The sequence below is a fragment of the Ranitomeya variabilis genome, chromosome 7 (genome assembly GCF_051348905.1).
Source record: "Ranitomeya variabilis isolate aRanVar5 chromosome 7, aRanVar5.hap1, whole genome shotgun sequence".
Classification (NCBI taxonomy): Eukaryota; Metazoa; Chordata; class Amphibia; order Anura; family Dendrobatidae; genus Ranitomeya; species Ranitomeya variabilis.
In genome coordinates, this window is record NC_135238.1 from 149,978,879 (window position 1) to 150,001,732 (window position 22,854).

The 22,854-nt window shown below is 46.2% G+C and overlaps 1 protein-coding gene across 2 annotated transcripts in view; it reads left to right on the top strand.

The window, feature by feature from the left end:
- LOC143784153 (aldehyde oxidase 1-like) overlaps positions 1-22,854 on the top strand; it is a 291,675-nt gene that overhangs the window by 181,196 nt on the left and 87,625 nt on the right. For both annotated transcript variants that reach the window (XM_077272028.1, XM_077272030.1), the window contains exons 20-24: positions 10,172-10,268; positions 10,626-10,750; positions 12,215-12,348; positions 12,722-12,809; positions 21,885-21,971. In XM_077272028.1, the coding sequence (XP_077128143.1) occupies positions 10,172-10,268; positions 10,626-10,750; positions 12,215-12,348; positions 12,722-12,809; positions 21,885-21,971 (531 nt within the window). The remainder of the gene's footprint in view (positions 1-10,171; positions 10,269-10,625; positions 10,751-12,214; positions 12,349-12,721; positions 12,810-21,884; positions 21,972-22,854) is intronic.

The window sequence follows — 22,854 nt, forward strand, 5'->3', positions numbered from 1 at the left end:
GAAATGTATTTCTGAACACACTCACTGGTTCCATATGTATTTAAGTTTGAAGCAAAACTTTATTTAGCACAACTTATTTCTAGGAAATTGTCCAATAAGATAATGTCATAGTGGTATATAAAGAGTTTGGACACTACTTTTTTATTGATAGTCTATTCTTGGGATAGGCTATCAATATCTGATTGGTGGCAGTGTGACACCCGGCAGGGGCGGACACAGACAGCTTGGGGCCCCTGTGCAGGAAATGTGTCTCTGGGCCCCCTCCTTTTAAGGCGACAAAGCTATGCACGCACGCACGCACGCACGCACACACACACGCACACACGCACACACACACACACCCCCACAAACCTTACATGTATATATTACACGGTGGTGCAGTGGATAGCACAGCAGCCTTGCAGTGCTGGAGTCCCGGGTTCAAGCCCCACTAAGGACAACATCTGCAAAGAGTTTGTATGTTCTCTCCGTGTTTGCGTGGGTTTCCTCCAGGTACTCTGGTTTCCTCCCACATTCCAAAGACATACTGATAGGGAATTTAGATTGTGAGCCCCAATGGGGACAGCGATGATAATGTGTACAAAACTGTAAAGCGCTGCGGAATATGTTAGCACTATATAAAAATAAAGATATTATTATTACATAGTCTCCCTTATTATGTATATTGCAGTCTCTTATTATACATTGCCCTCTCTTGTTATGTACAGCACCATCCCTTACATATTGGATTTTATTGAGCCCTGTTTTTTATTATTTACCGACCTGTCTTGTTAGCTGTATAATGCAATGATGGCTGATGGAGCACGGGAAAGCTTCTTTTCTAAAGGAGGAGCTGATGGACTGGTAGTCTGGTCACCGACTCCTCCATCAGCAGTCATTTTATATCTAACAAGAGAAGGGACTATGTAACAAAAGAGGGCACTGTGAATAACAAAAATAACAAGAATACACTATGTAAGAGACAGCACTGTACATAACAGTAGAGGAAGCTATATAATAAGGGGGCATCATATATAACTAGAGAGGATAATACATAATAAGGGACAGTGATATACATAACAAAAGAGGAAACTATGTAACCAAGGATGGTGTTATACATAATAAGTGAGTACACTATACACTAAGGGACTGTGCTATGCATAATAAGTGAGTACATGTTATACCAAGGGACTGTGTTAGACATAATCGATAATAATGTCTTCCTCCACCTCCCCCTGTTCCTAAATCCATTATAAATCCCCCTTCCTCCCATCCCAATCCCCCACACCTCTCATTGTCCTCCTCCCCCGTATCCCATTATTGCCCTCTCCCCCACCCCCATGATTGCCCTCTTCACCACCGCCATCATTGCTTTCTCCCCACCACCCCATTATTGCCCATTCCACCACCTCCATCATTGCCTGCTCCCCACACCCCATCATTGTCCTTTCCACTGCCACCATCATTGCCTTCTCCCCATCACCCCATCATTACCCATTCCACCACTTCCATCATTTCTTCCTCCCCCACCACCCCCATCATTGCCCTTTCCACCACCACCATAATTTCCTCCTCCCCCACCACCCCCATCATTGCCGTTTTCACCACCACCATCATTGTCTTTTACCCCACCACCCCATCATTGCTCATTACACTGCCTCCATCATTTCCTCCTCCCCATCACCCCTATTATTGCCCATTCACCACCTCCATCATTTCCTCCTCCTCCACCACCCCCATTATTGCCCTTTCCACCACCCCATCATTGCTTTCTCCCCACCCCTATCATTGCCCTCTCCGTCAACCCAATCATTGCCTTCTGCCCCATCACCCCATCATTGCCCTCTCCGTCAACCCAATCATTGCCTTCTGCCCTATCTGTTATGACCCCAATGGCGAGGGTCTCAGAGGAACGTGGAAGTCTGCAGAATACAAAAATCCAGCTCATAGGGCAGTGGTAACTGGGTTGACCATATATCTACTCCTAACGCCAACACTAGAAGTAGCCGGGGATCATTCCTACGTTGATTCTAGATGACACGCGCCAGCCGGAGAATCTAGCTACCCCTAGTAGAGGAAAACAAAGACCTTTCTTGCCTCCAGAGAAGGGGACCCCAAAGCTGGATAGAAGCCCCCCACAAATAATGACGGTGAGGTAAGAGGAAATGACAAACACAGAAATGAATCAGGTTTAGCACAGAGAGGCCCGCTTACTGATAGCAGAATAAAGAAAGGTAACTTATATGGTCAACAAAAACCCTATCAAAATCCACACTGGAAATTCAAGAACCCCCGAACCGTCTAACGGTCCGGGGGGAGAACACCAGCCCCCCTAGAGCTTCCAGCAAAGGTCAGGATATTGATTAGGAACAAGCTGGACAAAAATACAAAACCAAAACAAATAGCAAAAAGCAAAAGGCAGACTTAGCTGATATAACTGGAACCAGGATCAGTAGACAAGAGCACAGCAGACTAGCTCTGATAACTACGTTGCCAGGCATTGAACTGAAGGTCCAGGGAGCTTATATAGCAACACCCCTAACTAACGACCCAGGTGCGGATAAAAGGAATGACAGAAAAACCAGAGTCAAAAAACTAGTAACCACTAGAGGGAGCAAAAAGCAAATTCACAACAGTACCCCCCCCTTAGTGAGGGGTCACCGAACCCTCACCACGACCACCAGGGCGATCAGGACGAGCGGCATGAAAGGCCCGAACTAAATCGGCCGCATGAACATCAGAGGCGACCACCCAGGAATTATCCTCCTGACCATAGCCCTTCCACTTGACCAGGTACTGAAGCCTCCGCCTGGAGAGGCGAGAATCCAAGATCTTCTCCACCACGTACTCCAACTCGCCCTCAACCAACACCGGAGCAGGAGGCTCAGCAGAAGGAACTACAGGCACAATGTACCGCCGCAACAAGGACCTATGAAATACATTGTGAATAGCAAACGACACAGGAAGATCCAGACGAAAAGATACAGGATTAAGGATTTCCAATATCTTGTAAGGCCCAATAAAACGAGGTTTAAATTTGGGAGAGGAGACCTTCATAGGAACAAAGCGGGAAGAAAGCCATACCAAATCCCCAACGCGTAGTCGGGGACCCACACCGCGGCGGCGGTTGGCAAAGCGCTGAGCCTTCTCTTGTGACAACTTCAAGTTGTCCACCACATGATTCCAGATCTGCTGCAACCTATCCACCACAGAATCCACCCCAGGACAGTCAGAAGGCTCCACATGACCCGAAGAAAAGCGAGGATGGAAACCAGAGTTGCAGAAAAAAGGCGAAACCAAGGTGGCGGAACTAGCCCGATTATTAAGGGCAAACTCAGCCAACGGCAAGAATGTCACCCAATCGTCCTGATCAGCAGAGACAAAACACCTCAAATAAGCCTCCAAAGTCTGATTGGTTCGCTCCGTCTGTCCATTAGTCTGAGGATGGAAAGCAGACGAAAACGACAAATCAATGCCCATCCTACTACAAAAGGATCGCCAGAACCTGGAAACGAACTGGGATCCTCTGTCTGACACAATATTCTCAGGGATGCCGTGCAAACGAACCACGTTCTGGAAAAACACAGGAACCAGATCGGAAGAGGAAGGCAGCTTAGGCAAAGGAACCAAATGGACCATCTTGGAGAAGCGATCACATATCACCCAGATAACGGACATGCCCTGAGATAGCGGAAGATCAGAAATGAAATCCATGGAGATATGTGTCCAAGGTCTCTTCGGGACAGGCAAGGGCAAGAGCAAACCGCTGGCACGAGAACAGCAAGGCTTAGCTCGAGCACAAGTCCCACAGGACTGCACAAATGACCGCACATCCCTTGACAAGGAAGGCCACCAAAAGGACCTGGCCACCAGATCTCTGGTGCCAAAAATTCCCGGGTGACCTGCCAACACCGAGGAATGAACCTCGGAAATGACTCTGCTGGTCCACTTATCCGGGACAAACAGTCTGTCAGGTGGACAAAACTCAGGCCTATCAGCCTGAAATCTCTGCAACACACGTCGCAGATCCGGAGAAATAGCTGACAAGATAACTCCATCTTTAAGAATACCAACAGGATCAGCGACTCCAGGAGCATCAGGCACAAAGCTCCTAGAAAGAGCATCGGCCTTCACATTCTTTGAACCTGGTAAATACGAGACAACAAAATCAAAGCGGGAGAAAAACAATGACCAGCGGGCCTGTCTCGGATTAAGGCGTTTAGCAGACTCGAGATACATCAGATTTTTGTGATCAGTCAAGACCACCACACGATGCTTAGCACCCTCGAGCCAATGACGCCACTCCTCAAATGCCCATTTCATGGCCAACAACTCCCGATTGCCCACATCATAATTTCGCTCGGCAGGCGAAAACTTCCTAGAGAAAAAGGCACAAGGTTTCATAACAGAGCAACCAGGGCCTCTCTGCGACAAAACGGCCCCTGCCCCAATCTCCGAAGCATCCACCTCAACCTGAAAGGGAAGTGAGACGTCAGGCTGGCACAAAACAGGCGCCGAAGTAAACCGGCGTTTCAACTCCTGGAAAGCCTCCACGGCAGCAGGAGCCCAGTTAGCTACATCGGAGCCCTTCTTGGTCATATCCGTCAAAGGTTTCACAATGCTAGAAAAATTAGCAATAAAACGACGGTAGAAGTTAGCGAAGCCCAAGAACTTCTGAAGACTCTTAACTGACGAGGGCTGAGTCCAATCAAGAATAGCTCGGACCTTGACTGGGTCCATCTCCACAGCAGAAGGGGAAAAAATGAACCCCAAAAAGGGAACCTTCTGTACACCAAAGAGACACTTTGAGCCCTTGACAAACAAAGAATTTTCACGCAAAATTTTAAAGACCAACCTGACCTGCTCCACATGCGAATCCCAATTATCAGAAAAAACCAAAATATCATCCAGATAAACAATCAAAAATTTATCCAGATACTTCCGGAAAATGTCATGCATAAAGGACTGAAAAACTGAAGGCGCATTGGAGAGCCCAAAAGGCATCACCAAGTACTCAAAATGACCTTCGGGCGTATTGAATGCGGTTTTCCATTCATCACCTTGCTTAATGCGCACAAGGTTGTACGCACCACGAAGGTCTATCTTGGTGAACCACTTGGCACCCTTAATCCGGGCAAACAAGTCAGACAACAGCGGTAAAGGATACTGAAATTTGACAGTGATCTTATTTAAAAGCCGATAATCAATACAAGGTCTCAAAGATCCGTCCTTTTTTGCCACAAAAAAAAATCCCGCACCAAGAGGGGAAGAAGACGGACGAATATGTCCTTTCTCCAGAGACTCCTTGATATATGAACGCATAGCGGTATGTTCAGGTACCGACAGATTAAACAGTCTTCCCTTAGGAAACTTACTGCCTGGGATCAAATCTATAGCACAGTCACAGTCCCTATGAGGAGGCAGTGCACTGGACTCAGACTCACTGAAGACATCCTGATAATCAGACAAATACTCCGGAACTTCCGAAGGCGTAGAAGAAGCAATAGACACAGGCAGGGAATCCTCATGAATACCACGACAGCCCCAACTAGACACTGACATAGCCTTCCAGTCAAGGACTGGATTATGGGTCTGTAACCATGGCAGCCCTAAAACAACCAAATCATGCATTTTATGTAAAACCAGGAAACGTATCACCTCGCGGTGTTCAGGAGTCATGCACATGGTAACCTGTGTCCAATACTGCGGTTTATTTGCTGCCAATGGTGTAGCATCAATACCCCTAAGAGGAATAGGATTTTCTAATGGTTCAAGAGTAAATCCACAGCGCTTAGCAAATGAGAGATCCATGAGACTCAGGGCAGCACCTGAATCTACAAACGCCATGACAGGATAAGATGACAGTGAGCAAATCAAAGTTACAGACAGAATAAATTTAGGTTGCAAATTACCAACGGTGACAGGACTAACAACCTTAGCTATACGTTTAGAGCATGCTGAGATAACATGTGTAGAATCACCACAGTAGTAGCACAAGCCATTCCGGCGTCTATGAATTTTCCGCTCATTTCTAGTCAGGATTCTATCACATTGCATTAAATCAGGTGTCTGTTCAGACAACACCATGAGGGAATTTGCGGTTTTTCTATCACATTGCACCGAATTAGGTGTCTGTTCAGACAACACCATGAGGGAATTTGCGGTTTTGCGCTCCCGCAACCGCCGGTCAATTTGAATAGCCAGTGCCATAGTATCATTCAGACCTGTGGGAATGGGAAAACCCACCATAACATTCTTAATGGCTTCAGAAAGGCCATTACTAAAATTAGCGGCCAGTGCACACTCGTTCCAATGTGTCAGCACGGACCATTTCCGAAATTTTTGGCAATACACTTCAGCCTCGTCCTGCCCCTGAGACATAGCCAGCAAGGCCTTTTCTGCCTGAATCTCAAGATTGGGTTCCTCATAAAGTAAACCGAGCGCCAGAAAAAACGCATCAAGATCAGCCAATGCCGGATCTCCTGGCGCCAGCGAAAAAGCCCAATCCTGAGGGTCGCCCCGTAAGAACGAAATAACAATTTTTACTTGCTGAGCAGAATCTCCAGATGAACAGGGTCTCAGGGACAAAAACAATTTACAATTATTCACGAAATTCCTAAACTTAAACCTGTCTCCGGAAAACAGTTCAGGAATCGGTATTTTAGGTTCTGACCTAGGATTTCTGATAACATAGTCTTGTATGCCCTGCACACGAGTAGCCAGCTGGTCCACACTTGTAATCAAGGTCTGGACATTCATGTCTGCAGCAAGCATAGCCACTCTGAGGTAAAGGGGAAGAAGAAAAAAAAAACAAAAAAAAAAAACTCAGAATCTTCTTTCTTATAATCCCTCTTCTGCAATGCATTAAACATTTAAACAGGCCTGGCAAACGGTTATGACCCCAATGGCGAGGGTCTCAGAGGAACGTGGAAGTCTGCAGAATACAAAAATCCAGCTCATAGGGCAGTGGTAACTGGGTTGACCATATATCTACTCCTAACGCCAACACTAGAAGTAGCCGGGGATCATTCCTACGTTGATTCTAGATGACACGCGCCAGCCGGAGAATCTAGCTACCCCTAGTAGAGGAAAACAAAGACCTTTCTTGCCTCCAGAGAAGGGGACCCCAAAGCTGGATAGAAGCCCCCCACAAATAATGACGGTGAGGTAAGAGGAAATGACAAACACAGAAATGAATCAGGTTTAGCACAGAGAGGCCCGCTTACTGATAGCAGAATAAAGAAAGGTAACTTATATGGTCAACAAAAACCCTATCAAAATCCACACTGGAAATTCAAGAACCCCCGAACCGTCTAACGGTCCGGGGGGAGAACACCAGCCCCCCTAGAGCTTCCAGCAAAGGTCAGGATATTGATTAGGAACAAGCTGGACAAAAATACAAAACCAAAACAAATAGCAAAAAGCAAAAGGCAGACTTAGCTGATATAACTGGAACCAGGATCAGTAGACAAGAGCACAGCAGACTAGCTCTGATAACTACGTTGCCAGGCATTGAACTGAAGGTCCAGGGAGCTTATATAGCAACACCCCTAACTAACGACCCAGGTGCGGATAAAAGGAATGACAGAAAAACCAGAGTCAAAAAACTAGTAACCACTAGAGGGAGCAAAAAGCAAATTCACAACACCTATCACCCCCTTCATTGCCCTCTCCGTCAACCCAATCATTGCCTTCTGCCCCATCACCCCCATCATTGCCCTCTCCTCCACCTACACACACAGACACACACAGCACCATTCACCTCTCTGCATACACACACAGACACCTCACCTCTGCTCATGGTATCCTGAAGCCGCACCATCGCTGGCAGCTTCCTGTCTCGCACAGCTGCAGTGCTGAATGATGATGTAATTCAGCCGCTGCTGTGTGAGACTGAGACAGGAAGCATGGGCAGGAAGCAGGATGGATGGATCCCTGTGGCCCTGCTCCACTGCCATTTTCTCTTGCAGGCAGCAGAGCTGCAGGGATTGCTCCCTGCCCGCCGCACATGAGTGCAATCTGGCCAGGGGCCCCCCCGGAGCCTCAGGGCCAGGTAAACTGGCCAGATTGCCCTCATTATTAGCCACCCTGTAGGGCCCCCCTGAAACGTCCGGGCCCCGATGCAGCCACACCGGTTGAACAGGCGGTATGTCCGCCCATGCCCAGCACCTCCGCCGGTCAGCTGTTGCCGGTGGCGGATGGGACTTGATGGGTGCTTCCAGAACACAGCAGCTCTGCAAAACTAAAGTGGTCGGGGGTGAATGTGCAGTACCTGGCCGCAGTATCTATAGAGATGATGGAGCTGCTATATTCCAGCAGCATACGAGAACCTTCAGTCATCCCCCAATAACAGCTGACGCACCCCCACCGATCAGATATTGATGGCCTACTCTAGGGATAGATATACGGTAATATAGATTAGGGGCTCGCACGACCTGAATATTCTGTGTTCAGAAGGAAAATCTTGTACACACACAGTCAATAAAAAACTTTGGCCACAATATATGGTCAAGAGTAAAAGTTGTTTTTGCAAGTAACTTTATTTGAGTGACAAGTGGAGAAAGAGATAATGACCAATGTTTCAACCTTTTCGCCTTTGTCAAGGTTATCTATATGTAACATCAAAGACAACAGATGTCAAAATAAAGGAATTTTATCACTGGAAGAATAAGTCAAAGCTATAATAACATGAAAGAATGCCAAAGATCAAGCATGATGAGAATAAACGCTCATTAAATAAAATGAAAATAAATAATTAATATCCCATTAAACATGATGATTCCTGTATGTAAAGCAGGGGTGGAGAACCTCAGGCCCCTGGGACCTTTGCTCAGCCCCCCAGTACCAGGCTCTGCAGTGCTTGGGCCAGCAGCTGTGTCTTGGCGGCTACTTACCTTTATAATTTCTTCTTTCTCTGGGAGCATGCACAAGCAGTTAGTGCAAATTTGTATGGCCCCTGAATGATGGTGTAGATGTCCATATGGCACTTGGCAGAAAAAGGTTTCCCACCCCTAGTATAAAGCAAGATTACAATGAAAATAAGTGTATGTACGGTAATGCGCTCATCGTGGCAGTGCATGACACAGTCCATGTATGAAAGCATAGGGCTTTATTTTCAGCCAAAAAGGTATCAAACAGTAAAGAAACCAAAAACAACAGCTAGGCGCTAACATACCACACTTCTGACACACGCTACCAGGGATGTATGCGGGCTTGGCTATCCAGCCACTCAGAATTTAGCACATTTAACCACTGTGCATATTTCCTCCTCAGGAGCTCATCATGTCAGTCTGGAGGTTGTGCTTCTAATGAAGCTTTTCCTTCAGCTTTTCCTGTGTCAGTAATGAGATGACTGCTCTAAACTGAGATGGATAAGCCTCCAATACTGGAGCGGGAGCGATGAGTCCCATCACTAAATCCTCCTCATCTCTCCAATAAAACCTGTCTGGAACTATCATAAATAATATAGCTCAGGAGCTAAGCTGCTGCACCAACCAGTACTACCTGGTTTTAATATCTTGTCCAGCTTAACTTTCTGAGAGAGATATACGCTCCGTCCAGTACCTTCCCGGTCAGTTGGCCAACAGTATTCTTTATTGATGATAGGTGCCCTCATAATTATTTCACTTGGTGGGCCTAACTCTGTTCTGGCTTTGCTCATGCTCTTAAAGAGAACATGTCAGTGTGATGTTGTAATGTAAAGACATTGCTGTAATGGCGCTGTAATACTGATTAAATTGATACCATTGGTGAAAAAATGTGCTTTGTTGTTCTCCTGTAATCAACATTTGAAGTTTTACACTAATTAGTTCTTCTCCTCCCTATCTGTGATTCCCAGTCCCCTTCTCCTGCCTCCAGTCTGTGAATGACAGGTCACTGCTGAGATTTCATACAGAGGAGGCAGGTCAACCACTGTCAGGGGGCCGGGAAACCACAGTCAGGCGGGTGAGGAACCCAGTGCACAGTCCGGCCTCTGTGCACCGAAATCTAAATGACAGCTTCAAATGGGGATTAAAGAAGAACAAAGCGGATTTATTCACCAAAAGTCTCAATCTGTGTCACAGCACCAATACAGCCATATTGTGGTGACAGGTTGTCTCTAAAAATGAAATCATTTGATACTTATAGTATTAGAGAGCATTCGAAGTTGTTGTACTTTTAATTGTTGCAATGTAAAATTGTCCATTTATAGGATGCCATCAAGCACAATTCATTCTTTGAACCTTCAAAACAAATTTTGCATGGGAATGTAGAAGAAGCTTTTAAAATGGCTGACCAGATACTTGAAGGTAAGATATCTATATTTTGGTATGTTCCCAAACATAAAAATTCAAAATCTGTCAGCAGCTGACACTGGATGGAGCTTACAGTCTACTACTTAGGTTCTGTTAAAATTTGCTTTTGAGGCTCCATTGCAGCATTCTGCACTATTTTCTCCACTTACAATCACTTTTGTACTTTTCGTTGCTCCGCTCCTACATCACAAGTAAAAAATGTTGATGTGAACAAATCACATACACTGAATTGAACTATATACCAGTATTTAGTACACATGAAGTTGGCTGTGGGCAGTCAAAATGTTATTATTTAGATCAATAGTACACAATAAAATAAATTGTAATGCATTGTTCTTGAATTATTCTTAGGGGAAATTCATATTGGAGGACAGGAACAATTTTATATGGAAACCAATTCTGTCCTGGTTGTGCCAAAGGGAGAAGATAATGAGTTTGATATATACATCTCCACCCAGGATCCAACAACTGCACAAGTAAGCAATTTCCTCAAAAACATCCCCTTTTTATAAGCCCTACATAAAACAGTTCTTTCCTAGAGTCCAAGATTGTCTGTCACAGTAACAGACTTTTGGCTGGATTTTTTCATTGCCGGGGTTCCACTGATTCTCGAACATTTTTTCTTTTTCTTTTGTACCTCTTCTTTACAAAGTTGTGCCCCCCCCCCCCCCCCCCCAAGAAATGAAGAAATGAAAAAGAAAATTTTCCCTTAAGCCAACTGGGCGTATACCACAGAGCTTCTGTGGGCATTTTCTTTGTCTCCTCTCTTGCTGGCCAATCAAATCTTGGCCCTATCCGCATGGATGTTCTGTGATTTGTGCCCAGTTAGTTGAAGGGAAAGTTTGTATCTTTATTAGTGAAAGGCACAACTTTGGAACAGAGGAGCGCTGGAAAAAAAATCTAATTCAAATTCCTTGGAATGGTGGCAATTGAATCAGCCACTGCATTTAAATAAAAGACAAAATCAGTGAAAAGTCATTTTTACCTTTCCACTCTCCACTCACATTGAATGAACAAGGCCCTTTGTGTGGTCCTGGAGGGATAATGTTATGTATGGCTTCCTTTACTACTATGAATTAGAAGTTATCCTGAATCCTGATACTGGGGGCATACATATCCCATCCCTTAACATCACTTAATTCGGTATAAACAAGTGAGAACCTGCCCAGAGACTTCTTAAAGGAGTATTCTCATGTCATTAAATTTATTTAGTTTGACAGTTTGAAAATGAGTAAGTTTGCAATTGACCTTTCTTTTTTCCTTTCTGTCTTTCTCTTGCTGTGTGAGCTTTTATCTTACATCATGTACAGCTGTTTTCCATGGAACAGGGCCATCAGCATGAGGCAGAGTGTGCACAGTAATTACATTCCAGGAGAGAAGTTAACTCCTAACCTACCAGTCCAGTTTTTCCAGCTCATTTATTTCTAATCATAAGTTAGTTGCTCACCTCCCTTCCCCTCATTCTTGGCTCCTGACAAGCTGCTGTTATAAATCTTACAAAATCACCAATCCTCACTATTGGCAGCTTTTAGAGTAGGTATCCTAATCATGGCTCAGGAAAGTTTTGTGTTTGTTAAAATGCTCTTTTTTCTCTATGTTTAAATATAGTGATAACAGTGTAGATAGACTCCAGAACAAATCACTGAGAGTTAAATGTGATATAACAAAACTTGTGCTGAGTTTTATAGTTCTACTAATACTACAGTTCTGCTACACACCAGAACTGTCACTCAATGAGGAGAATCCACCCTTCCAGAAACCAGGAAGTAAGGAGACTGCAGAGATATGAGCTCAAGAGATGACTTGAGAATACCTAACTTTTTATTAATGATAAATGAAGTAGCCCTGTTATAAAAATGAATTCATTTTTTTTACATTTCCATTTAAGTAACAGAGATTGTCGTTTGCAGTAAATATCTTGTCCCAAAATTTATTTGCAGCTTTCAGTGGCCTCCATTCTTGACGTTCCTTCTAACAGGATCATGTCTCATGTAAAAAGAGTCGGTGGAGCATTTGGAGGAAAGATTACCAAGCCAGGCATCTTTGCATCTGCGGCAGCTGTGGCTGCTCAAAAGTAAGTGTTGGTGAAACTAACATGAGCAAACATTCATATAGTTATAACTTTGTGTGTCTTTCTATGCAGCCTACTTTATTAACAGCCATTTTACTAGCATTGAAACCACATGGAAAAACATGGGATCAAAGCACTTCACATTATCTGACCCATAAGCAGCGATGTCACCTTTCTTTTATTCTTTCTCTTTATCGGGCACCCTATTCCCAGGGCTGCATACATTCACATGGCAAGGTAAACCCCATCCACCAATTTTCTGCACAACAAGTCCATTTTATATCACACATTAATCCGTGAAGTTTTGTATGATTTATTGTTCCAGTTTTCTTAGCCTAGTATCTAATTGATATATTTTATTTATTATTTGTTTCAGAAACAAAAGACCCATTAGGTGTGTTTTGGAGCGGAATGAAGATATGTTAATGACAGCAGGTCGCCATCCTGTCAAAGGAATTTACAAAGTGAGTTATGGCCGAAATCTAAGAATTTTTTTGCAACATATCACCTATCAATAGAGTTCATAATAAGCACCAATGCTAAAAAAATGTGTACATCTTTATTTCATTATGACATAAGATGGTAAATGAAAACAAAGTCACAGTAAATGATAAAATGACATCAACAGGGACCAATGGAGTAACGTGAAGACACTTTTCTTACAGAAGGTTAATGTACAATTTGGAAGATAATAGTATTAAAAATGGGTATGGAACATGAATGCATGAAAAAAGGCACCATAACTGAGTATAATACATGTGAATAAAAAATGAATAATGCATAAATCAACAGTGCTGTATTATATGACAAGTATCAGAAAGGGCAAAGTACATGCGCCTTTAAGTAAATCTATTTGTCCCATAAAAAGTAATAACATGTAAAGAGAACAGTAGTGACGTGAAATCACAGGACATGATCCGGATTCTAATTAGAAATCCATACCAAATGAGCCCACAACGGCCTCTGTGATGCGTCAGCCCCTTTCCCATGGCTGAGGCAATTACAAGGACCATAGAGTGCTCATTTGGTATGGATTTCTAATTAGAATTCGGATTATAACCTGTGATTTCATTCACGTCACTACTGTGCGCTTAACATACTAATACTTTTTACATGAATAATAGATTCATTTCATGTAATTTGTCCTTTCTGCTACTTGTTATTTTGTCATGGTCGAAAGTGTTCACACCCTTGAAATTGTTCTAGAAAATGAAGCATTTCTCCCAGAAAATTATTGCAATTACACGTTTACTTCCTTTGTGTGTATTGGAACAACACAAAAAAAACAAGAGGAAAAAAGGCAAATTGGACATAATTTCTCACAACCCCAAAAATGGGTCGGAAAAAATTCTTGGCACCCTCAACTTAATATTTGGTTGCACACCCTTTGGAACAAACAACTGCCATCAATCGCTTCCTATAACCATCACAAAGCTTCTTACACCTCTCAACTGGAATTGTGTAGCACTTTTCTTTTGCAAACGGCTCCAGGTCTCTTATATTGCAAGGGGGTCATCTCCCAACAGCAATTTTGAGATGTCGCCACAGGTGTTCAATGGGATTTAGAACCGGACTCATTGCTGGCCAATTTAGAACTGTGTGCATGTTATTACTTCTGCTAAATAATTTACAATATGGAAACGTTGGTATTATAGACTGGCTATGTATTCCATTGACTATTTATAATTTAGAACTCTCCAGCACTTTTTCCCATCCATTTTTGGGTACTTCTTGAAGTATACTTAGGGTCATTGTCCTGCTAGAAGTCCCATGACCTAGGACACAAACCCATCTTTCTGACACTGGGTTCTACATTGCAACCCAAAATCCTTTGGTAATCTTCAGATTTCATGATGGCTTGCATACAGTCAAGATACCCAAAGCCACAGGCAGTAAAACAACCCCAAAACATCTTTGAACCTGCACCATATTTGACTGTAGGTACTGTGTTCTTTTCTTTGTAGGCCTCATTCCATTTTCTGTAAACAGTAGAATGATGTGCTTTACCAAAAAGCTCTATCTTGGTCTCACCTATCCACAAGATGCTTTCCCAGAAGAATTTTGGCTTACTCACATACAGTTGATAATCTAATATATAAAGCTGAATGTGTGTGTGTGTATGTATGTGTGTGTGTATGTCCGGGATTAGCATCTGCACCGTCGCAGCTACAGCCACAAACTTTTGCACAGTCACACGTCTGGACCCCGAGAGCATCATAGGCTATGTTGTGAGGCAAAATTTTAAACCCGCGCTTTCCAATTCACCAAACAATTTTGCCCCTATCTACATAATGGGGAAAAAGTGAACGGAAAAGTGTTGGAGGCAAATTGACAGCTGCCAGATGTGAACAAGGGGGACTTAAAGAATGAGAGCGATGGCGCCAAAGAGTATATACCGTACAGTTGCTAAGGTGGGGCCCCGACATGGGATACTCACCACACACGGGGATATGAACACACACACAAAATGTGCCACACACTACCACGTGCTTGAACACATATACCACCCTCAGCACACATTTCACCACACATACACCAACCTCGCCACATAAAAGTCAAAACACAAAAGTCACCGCTCAAAACTCGCCACACGCAAAATTCGCCACATGCAAAACTCTCCACATGCAAAACTAGGCTCACGCAAAACTAGCCACATGTGCAAAACTCACCTCATAGAAAACTCGCCACACGCAAAACTTGCACACGTGGAAAAATTGCCACATGCACAAAAGTTGCTACACATGCAAAAGTTGCCTCACACAAAACTTGCACATACTCAAAACGCACCACACATAAAACTGGCCACACGCAAAACTTGCTGCACAAAACTTGCTACACACAACTTGCAACACTAACCTGTCACATGCAACTCGACACATAAAAAGTTGCTACATGCACGTCGCCACACAAAACTCATCTCACAAAAGTCTCTACATGCATGTCCCCACACGCAACTCAACACACACAAGGTGACACATGAAACTCACCCTAAAACACACTCAAGTCTGGTATTATTCTTCAAAAATAAAAATCTGATTAATAAGCAGACAAACTACAAGAGCAACAAATGTACCATATTGGAAATACGGCAGCTGTCAGTCACATGACCAGTCTATTATTTGTATGTGTGAGCTAATATATACTGCCAGGGGGGAGGGCTTCCTGTAGGCTGGGAATTTATCAGGCTGCCAATTTAGCTTACAAATACTGAGGTAAAAATACTGACCAAATAATGTGTGAACGAGGTCTAATACAGGAGGAGATGACATACAGGTACATACTATATACAGGGGAGATGACACACAGGTATATACTATATGCAGGAGCAGATGACTCACAGGTATATACTATATATAGGAGGAGATGACATACAGGTATATACAGGTATATACAGGAGGAGATGACACACATATATACTATATACAGGAGGAGATGACATACATCAGGTATATACTATATAAAAGAGGAGATGACTCATAAGTATATAGAGGAGGAGATGACATACAGCAGGTATATACTATATACAGGGGAGATGACATACAGGTATATACTATATATGGAGCGCCCCCACGCAAGGGCAATGGGATACTCGGCACCGGGTCCTTCAGTTCAGGGGATTTGAAAAAACTGACCGTCACATCCAAACATAGACTAAGTGTGAACAGGTGCTGAACCTAGAGTCACCAACTCCTATATAGTCAAGCAAATAAGGCAGCACACTGCAGCGCTGAAACATGCAAACATGAAACACGAAAATTGAACTGCATTGCTGCACTAGAAATATGAAAAATGAGAGCGTTTAGCGCATAAAAATGGCCAATTTTATGTGTACCTGGTAGCCACTTTACGGCATCTCTCTTATACCAGGACCTACGCTTTCCGTTCCTCGCTGAGACGTTTATTCTCAGCGAGGAAAGGAAAGCGTAGGACCTGGTATAAGAGAGATGCCGTAAAGTGGCTACCAGGTACACATAAAATTGGCCATTTTTATGCGCTAAACGCTCTCATTTTTCATATTTCTAGTGCAGTAATGCAGTTCAATTTTCGTGTTTCATGTTTGCATGTTTCAGCGCTGCAGTGTGCTGTCTTATTTGCTTGACTATATATCAGTTCAGGGGATGTCACAGTGGCCCGACCCGGTCCGTGGCCCTTTGAGGGGCGTCCAGTTAAAGGAAAGAGTTTTTATGGTTTTGGGAAAGGTCTTTAAAGGGGTAGTTCATGACACCACCTGTGGTATTCGGTCAGGATGACCGACGCTGCTTAGGGGTCCGCTGGGGTGATGTTATGGCAGCAAGATGGTATACCTTCCCACAGGTGAAGTGTATCCCCAGGGCTTCCTAGAAGTGTAGGTGGTGATGGTGGATGATGTAAGGTGCAGAGAATAACGAGGACGCAAGGTTGCAGTCTCTTTACCTTTACTGAAGACTTCAGCATCCACAGTCCAGAGTACAGACCACAGGGTAGGCAGAGTCCAGCCGGTCTGAAGGCAAATCCAGAGTCCCCTTATCCAGGTGGAAATCAGTAGCCTTCCACTAGCGCCTGTGTGTTGTAGTACCTCCCTGCTGAGCTTCTTGGTAAGGTCCTCACAACTGTTGTAGATGTTCTAGATGTTATTTCTTCCTCTCTGTTCCCCAGATGGTATGGATAGGACAAACCCGTATGACTGATGGCCTGAGGCTTGTTTATAGGGACCCTAGAGACGCCCCGACCCCCACAAGTTGCCACCGTGTCTTCCTAGGTATTAAGGTCGGGCAGCCAACTTGGAATTGACTGTCCTGCCGGTCTCTGGAGCAAGGCTTGGAGACGGTTGCTCCCTCGGTGTTCTGGCCACCAGCTTCACGCCTCAGAAGGAGGCAGGTTTTACAGGGCAAAACTCCTGGTGTTTTCTCCTTGTGCTTTGACTTCGTTTCTCACCCTCTAAAACACAGTTCTCTTCGTGTCCTTTCTGAGGATGCTGCCGCACGTGGGGCAGGCGCAGCTCCGTGTCTTTCTGTCTAGCTAGGCCTCTGACAGGATCCCACCCCTGTTAGGGACCCTCTGTCTGCAGCTCCGATGTTCCTCCTGTCCCCCTGTCTGCCTGACAGGTGTCGCCTGGGCAAAGCCCAGCCAGCTTCTTTCTTACTTTCTATCCAGCCCACCAGTTTTACCCTTCTGTGAGGAGTGTCCTAGTAGATAGGAGCAAGACTCCCCCTGGTGGACTGGAGTGTGAAGTGTGGTGTATGGTTTGTGATACCTGGTAGGAAGATCTCCTTTATTGCCATCAGATGTAATACCATTCCCCCTGGTGGAAGAACGCAATTACTGCAACGACCAGGACACTGGGGCGCTGCATATACAAGAGATGACATACAGGTATTACTATATATAGGAGATGACATACAGGTATATACTATATACAGAAGAGATGACATACAGGTATATACTATATACAGGAGGAGATGACACATAGGTATATACAATATACAGGATGAGATGACATACAGCAGGTATATACTATTTACAGGGGAGATGACATGCAGGTATATACTATATACAGGGGAGATGACATACAGGTATATACTATATACAGATGACATACAGGTGTATACTATATATAAGGGAGATGACAAACATGTATATACTGAGGGGAAAATGAGAGGTGTGAGGTGAAAATGAGAGGTGTGAGGTGAAAATGAAAAGGTGTGAGTGCAAAATGAGAGGAGTGAGGGAAAATAGTGGAGTGATCGGAAAATGACAGATGTGAGGTCGAAATGACAAGTGTTAGTGGGGAATGAGAGGAGTAAGGGGGGAATGAGAGGAGTGAGGGGGAAAATAAGAGGAGTGAAAGGGAAAATGAGAGGTGTGAGGGAGAAAATGAGAGATGTGAGGGGAAAATGAGAGATGTGAGGGGGAAAATGAGAGGCGTGATGGGAAAATAAGAGAAGTGAGGTGCTATAACTAACCACAGATATTTACTATGCCCAGGCAACGCCGGGCTCTTCAGCTAGTAATAAATAATAATAAAAATATACCTTAACACATTCTCTATCTCTCATTATTCTGACATTTGGCAAATATTAATAACTAGCTGAAGAGCCCAGCGTTGTCCAGGCATAGTAACAAACTGTGGTTAGTTACAACAAATTATAATGATTATATTGCACATGAAAGCATTTCACATCATATATTCAACACTAAAGATTTGCAACACAAATTAACTAAATGATTACCAACATATTGATAATATTTTAATTTCAACTCATTCAAGAGCCTTTCAACAAACAACATTTTTGTTTTTTCCTTCCGGTGCAAAGATGAACAGATTTCCCCCCTCATCCCATCAGCCAGAGCCTCCGGACTACTACCTCTAATATCCCAATCATCCCATCAGCCAGAGCCACCGCACTACTACTTCTAACATCCCACATCATCCTGTCAGCCAGAGCCACCGGACAACTACCCCTAATATCCCACATCATCCCATCAGAGCCACCGGACTACTACTCATAATATCCCACATCATCCGGTCAGAGCCAACATTGTCAGGTTGGCGCTCTTACACAGATTAAAATGATACCTGAGTTTGAGAAATTTGTCTCGTGTGTCTTTTTTAAATCTGTGTTTGAAGTTAATGAGGATGCTTCATGCCAGTCAAAGAGAAGTTCCTGATTCTGGGCTCCCCCCTGTAGTTTGTGTCAGAGGGTGGTCTGTGTAGGCACGGTAATAAATTGTGTTATTTCCAGCTTTACAGAAGGATGATAACACCATAGAAATTATAAAAATAATAGGCCTCTATTACCACAACTATCTACAAAGAAAACTGTTGCTCATAGCAGCCAATCACAGCTCAGCTTCGTTTAAACAGCTCTGGTGAAATGAAAGATGCTTAGTGATTGGTTGGGGCTAAGTGGAATGGGCATGGCTGATATACACACACATAATCTATCTATAATATAACGCTGGGAGCGTCACTCTGTCCGAAGCCTTTATAGACTGCGCAAGCGCCGGCGCAGTCTGGACCCCACAGAGCGACGCTCCCAGGAGATCGCGGTATGCGTAAGCGCTGAACGCACACCGCGATCTCCAACAGAGAAACAGGGACGAGCCAGGAGGCGGAGGGTGAGTATACTTACCTGTCCCGTTCCACCGACGCCATTCCGGGCCATGAATATCCCCCTGCTCCCGGAATCGGCGCCTGCGCAGTCCGCGCTTTCCGGCACCATTTTCTTGAAGACACATTGCAGTGTGTCTTCAAGAAAATGGCGCCGGAAAGCGCGGACTGCGCAGGCGCCTTTTCCGGCACCAGGAGGACACAGAAAATCTGTCCTCCTGGTGCCGGAAAAGGCGCCTGCGCAGTCCGCGCTTTCCGGCGCCATTTTCTTGAAGACACACTGCAATGTGTCTTCAAGAAAATGGCGCCGGAAAGCGCGGACTGCGCAGGCGCCGATTCCAGGAGCAGGGGGATATTCATGGCCCGGAATGGCGTCGGTGGAACGGGACAGGTAAGTATACTCACCCTCCGCAAGTAACAAATTGCTGTGCCATGAGGCTGTGGCACTTCATGCCACAGCTATTTGTTACTTACGCCACTTACGTCCACAGCCACCGCACCCACCACAGCCACGCACAGCCGCCGCACCAGCACAGCCGCCGCACCCAGCACAGCCGCCGCACCCAGCACAGCCACGCACAGCGGCCAACAGCCACACACAGCCGTCCACAGCCGCCGCACCCAGTACAGCCGCCGCACCCAGCACAGCCACGCACAGCCACCCACAGCCGCCGCACCCACCACAGCCACCGCACCCAGCACAGCCGCCTACAGCCACGCACAGCCGCTGCACCCAGCACAGCCACGCACAGCTGCCCACAGCCACGCACAGGCGCCTACAGCCACGCACAGCCACCGCACCCAGCACAGCCCCCGCACCCAGCACAGCCACGCACAGCCGCCGCACCCAGCACAGCCGCCGCACCCAGCACAGCCGCCGCACCCAGCACAGCCACGCACAGCCGTCCACAGCCACGCACAGCCGCCGCACCCAGCACAGCCGCCGCACCCAGCACAGCCGCCGCACCCAGCACAGCCACGCACAGCCGCCCACAGCCGCCGCACCCAGCACAGCCGCCGCACTCAGCACAGCCGTCCACAGCCGCTGCACCCAGCACAGCCACGCACAGCCGCCCACAGCCACGCACAGCCGCCCACAGCCACACACAGCCGCCCACAGCCGCCGCACCCAGCACAGCCACCCACAGCCGCCGCACCCACCACAGCCACCGCACCCAGCACAGCCACGCACAGCCGCCGCACCCAGCACAGCCGCCCACAGCTACGCACAGCCGCCCACAGCCACACACAGCCGCCACACCCAGCACAGCCGTCCACAGCCGCCGCACCCAGCACAGCCACGCACAGCCGCCTACAGCCACACACAGCCGCCTACAGCCACGCACAGCCGCCGCACCCAGCACAGCCGCCGCACCCAGCACAGCCGCCACACCCAGCACAGCCGTCCACAGCCGCCGCACCCAGCACAGCCACCCACAGCCGCCCGCACATACAGCCGCCCGCACTCAGCACAGCCGCCGCACTCAGCACAGCCACCGCACCCAGCACAGCCGCCCACAGCCACGCACAGCCGCCTACAGCCACGCACAGCCGCCGCACCCAGCACAGCCACCGCACCCAGCACAGCCGCCGCACCCAGCACAGCCACGCACAGCTGCCGCACCCAGCACAGCCACCACACCCAGCACAGCCGTCCACAGCCGCCGCACCCAGCACAGCCACGCACAGCCGCCCACAGCCACGCACAGCCGCCTAGAGCCACGCACAGCCGCTGCACCCAGCACAGCCACGCACAGCCACCCACAGCCGCCGCACCCAGCACAGCCGCCGCACCCAGCACAGCCACGCACAGCCGCCGCACCCAGCACAGCCGCCGCACCCAGCACAGCCGCCCACAGCCGCCGCCCACAGCCACACACAGCCGCTGCACCCAGCACAGCCACCGCACCCAGCACAGCCACCCACAGCCGCCCGCACCCAGCAGCGCCACGCACAGCCGCCCGCACTCAGCACAGCCGCCCGCACTCAGCACAGCCGCCCGCACTCAGCACAGCCGCCCGCACTCAGCACAGCCGCCCACAATGATGGGGGCGCAGGATGGAGCAGCACATGACATGGTGGAGCAGCACATGACAGGATGGGGGCGCAAGATGGAGCAGCACATGACAGGATGGGAGAGCAAGATGGGAGCAGCACATATAAATGCTCGCCACCCGGGCATAGAACGGGTTCAATAGCTAGTATATATATAAAAATGAGTGTATGGTAATCCTAATTGACCTAAAACAGGAAAGGTTTATTCTGATTTCATGTCAGCTATTGAGAAAAACATGCAGATGTGTCTTTTTATATAGTTTATGTAACCTTCTGGTTTCAACTGCACATTTTGGCAAACTGCAGTCTAGCTTTCTTATGTCTCTGTATCCTCCTGGGTTTATTTTTCTGATGCCATGCCGCAGACTTTTGATGGTTATTTTTTTTGTTACAGGTTGGGTTTATGAATGATGGAAAAATCGTAGGTGCTGATGTCACTTTCTACACCAATGCTGGATGCAGCCCTGATGAATCTATTCTGGTAACCATACTGTACCTATTGTATAAGCTGATGCTTCAATTAAGGCAGTCTCTATTATTAGAAGTAAATATAATGACTCTTCTCCATACAGATCTAGCTAGAGCTGTAATTATAATTATTTGCAATGACGGTGAATAACCAAGTGCTGTTTAAAATATTGTATTCTAGACATTATAGTGTTTAAGCTTCTGCTGCCGCTATGTATCGCTGTACATAGCTGGGTGCAGAATGAGTTAACAGAGGCAGATAGCTCATTCTCAGCTGATTTATGACCACAAAGTAAAAATCTCATCTGGTGATAATTCAGCATAGAAAAAGATTATTATTATTATGATTTATTTATATAGCACCATTGATTCCATGGTGCTGTACATGAGAAGGGGTTACATACAAGTTACAGATATCAGTTACAGTAAACAAACTAACAATGACAGACTGATACAGAGGAGCAAGGACACTGCCCTTGTGGGCTTACATTCTACAGGATGGTGGGGAAGGAGACAGTAGGTTGAGGGTTGCAGGAGCTCCGGTGTTGGTGAGGCGGCGCTAGCTTCGGTAGTGGTGAGGAGGCAGCGGGGTCAGTGCAGGCTGTGGGCTTTCCTGAAGAGGTGGGTTTTCAGGTTCCATCTGAAGGATCCGAATGTGGTTGATAGTCGGACGTGTTGGGACAAAGAATTCCAGAGGATGGGTGATATTCGGGAGAAGTCTTGGAGGCGATTGGATGAGGAGCGAATAAGTGTGGAGGAGAGAAGAAGGTCTTGGGTGGACCAGAGATTACGTGAGGGAAGATATCGGGAGATTAGTTCAGAGATATATGGAGGAGACAGGTTATGGATGGCTTTGTAGGTTAGTATTAGTAATTTGAACTGGATACGCTGAGGGA